Source organism: Cyprinodon variegatus, unplaced genomic scaffold (genome assembly GCF_000732505.1).
Source record: "Cyprinodon variegatus isolate N-32 unplaced genomic scaffold, C_variegatus-1.0 Scaffold984, whole genome shotgun sequence".
NCBI classification, from domain to species: domain Eukaryota; kingdom Metazoa; phylum Chordata; class Actinopteri; order Cyprinodontiformes; family Cyprinodontidae; genus Cyprinodon; species Cyprinodon variegatus.
Window position 1 is genome coordinate 76,793 of NW_015151437.1, and position 2,731 is coordinate 79,523.

The 2,731-nt window shown below is 37.5% G+C and overlaps 1 protein-coding gene across 1 annotated transcript in view; it reads right to left on the minus strand.

The window, feature by feature from the left end:
• mdk (midkine (neurite growth-promoting factor 2)) overlaps positions 1-2,731 on the minus strand; it is a 12,974-nt gene that overhangs the window by 1,985 nt on the left and 8,258 nt on the right. The window contains exon 3 of the mRNA XM_015399051.1: positions 677-850. Within this exon, the coding sequence (XP_015254537.1) occupies positions 677-850 (174 nt within the window). The remainder of the gene's footprint in view (positions 1-676; positions 851-2,731) is intronic.

Consider the following 2,731-nt stretch of genomic DNA (forward strand, 5'->3'; position numbering starts at 1 on the left):
TCACATTTATTTTACGTCTCCGTCTTTACGGCAAACGTTTTGGAAAATATCAGCGTTTCGTGTTCGTTTTGACTTCGTGTGGACAGGGCCTCAATATTCCTGTGCCCTTCCATCCAGGGTGTCTCTATCATCTATGGGATGACATAGATGTACTCCAGTAGGAACATAAAATGAGCCAGTGTGGACTTAAAGTTTGATCTGATCTGATGAAGGAGTGCTGCTGTGGCCTCCTTTGCTTGCCAGACATGTTTGAAATCGCCATGGGAACCAGCTCAGATCCCTCATGGAGCCTTTGATCCTCTCATTAATCAGTTCATGCCTGATTATTACCGAATGAATAGAAAATAAACGGGCTTTATTTTCAAAGTAAGATTCAATCTAAAATTTAGATGTTCAAAGTAAGAATCTATCACTCATCACCTGCTTTGATACAGGAGAATGAAGAGGATCTTTAACAGATTATTTATTCGTTGACGTGTTAAACATTGAGTACCAGGATGAGTTAGTTAATTAATGTGACTCGTTCACTCAACAAATTCAGCAATCAAACTACTTTAAAATCTGTTTTCTGTCCTAGTGTGGAGCTAATCTGGTTAGCAGATAAGCCCCTCCCCCTTTCTGTGATTCTCAGTCAGATGACCCCTGTGTGAGGATGTGACGTCAGTGTGAGCCTCACTGATGTCCTTCTTCCAGTTGCAGGGGATCCTGCAGTGCAGCTTCTCGGTGCGATCTTTGCAGGTGGCCTCTCTCAGTCCTTCTCCACAGTCTCCGTGTTCCGGCACACATTTCCCGTACTGGGTCTCTGAAAGGGAGCACTCAGTGGAAGACCGGCTTTTATCATGTTTTCCACCTAGAAAACAAAAGACACATTCAACATTTCAGGCTCATCTCCAATCCTCCATCCAGTCATCCAAGGCTGCATCTCTTCAGAAACTAAAAACTTGTTTTAATATGTTCAGGTTCTACTATGACCCTTTTTCTTTCAGCAAAGTTCTTACAGTAAAACCTGTTTCTGCTGGTCATAGATTCCCTTTTTTGCAGTTTTAGATTAGTGATGTTCTGTCCTGTTGCTCTAATGTCTTCCTCATTCCTGCTGATAGAAACAACCAACATCTTTCTGCTCTTGTTGAGTAAAATAAGCTTCTTCAAGCAGTTTTTGACTTTGTTTACAGTAAGTCGGCTACAGCAGCTCATTAAAATCTGGAAGCTCGTTAACATCACAGCTCTATTCAGATCATTAGTTTAAAAATTTGCCTTAAAATTATATTTTGAATAATTCTAACTTTTTTATATCTGTAAACATCCTAAATAGAAATCATAAATAATAATAATCTTTATTCCTTGCTTTTTTACCAGTGATGTTAACATTCTGCAAGCAGAGGCCTTTGCTTCCTAAATGTAATGCAAAATAAATATTTACCTCAGAATCTTCCACATTATGAAAAAAACTACTAAAAGCTGAAAGAATCTTTAGTATGCTTAAAAAAAAGCCTAAAAATAAAGGAAGTTTTATGCCACATCCTGGCAGTGACTCCACTGGATTTGAAAGCTAATAACAGCCTGTAACAGGAGAGCGCCTGAAGGTCTGTGCTGATGTTTGAGGCATGAACCAGCCTGTAAGGTCCACACCAACATTTCACATCATTTGTTCCAGAGGGAAGTTCAGCTGCATGGATTTCAGACATCCAGAGGTGGTTTCTGCTATGATGGGTCAAAATGTGCACCTCAACAAGAAACAAAAGCTTGGAGAATCCTCCAAACTCTGGTTTTATAGCAGCCAAATTGGTTCTGTAGTCATCCTCACGTGGAATGCTTAGTGTGCATATGTTGCTAAATCTACAGTCAGACAAGTTTTTAAGGTCATAGCTGCAAAGGTTTCATCAAAAACAATTAACTTTGAAAAAAAATATACACATCCCCTGACCATCTAGAAGTGCAAAATAAAACGAAAAAAATTCTTATGAGGATGAGGGTATTCTGGATTGTTACATATATGTTGTCACCTCATTGGTCACAACGCAGGACAGGGCCCAATCAGCAACCTGAGTCCACTTTGACCTACCGCCCAATTTATTTGTCAAACAAGAGCCAGAGTATAACTTCACATGAGGCTCGACATTCCTCATTTTAGTGAAGAAAGTGCTACTTGTTAACCTGACAACAGCCAGATGCATGTCTCACTCCGCCTAGCTCTGGGCGGAGCGAGACATGCATCTGGCTGTTGTCAGGTTAGCTACTTGTAGGAGCTGTCAAAAACACCCGTTTGTGTAATTTTAGGACTTTATTCTCTTAATATTACAACTTTATTCTCTTAATATTACAACTTTATTCTCATAATTTCATGACTATTCTCATTGCAACTTTTTTCTCGTAATATTCCGACTTTATTCTCATTATGTTACGACTTTATTCTCGTAATTTTACGACTTTATTCTCGTAATGTTAAGACTTCATTCTCGTAATTTTACAACTTTAAATTAATTATGTTACGACTTTATTCTCGTAATTTTATGACCTTATTCTCGTAATGTTACAACTTTATTCTCGTAATTTTGCGACATTATTCTCGTAATTTTACAACTTTATTCTCGTAATTTTACAACTTTATTCTCATAATTTTATGACTTTATTCTCGTAATTTTACAACTTTATTCTCGTAATTTTACAACTTTATTCTCATAATTTTATGACTTTATTCTCGTAATTTTACAACTTTATTCTCGTAATTTTA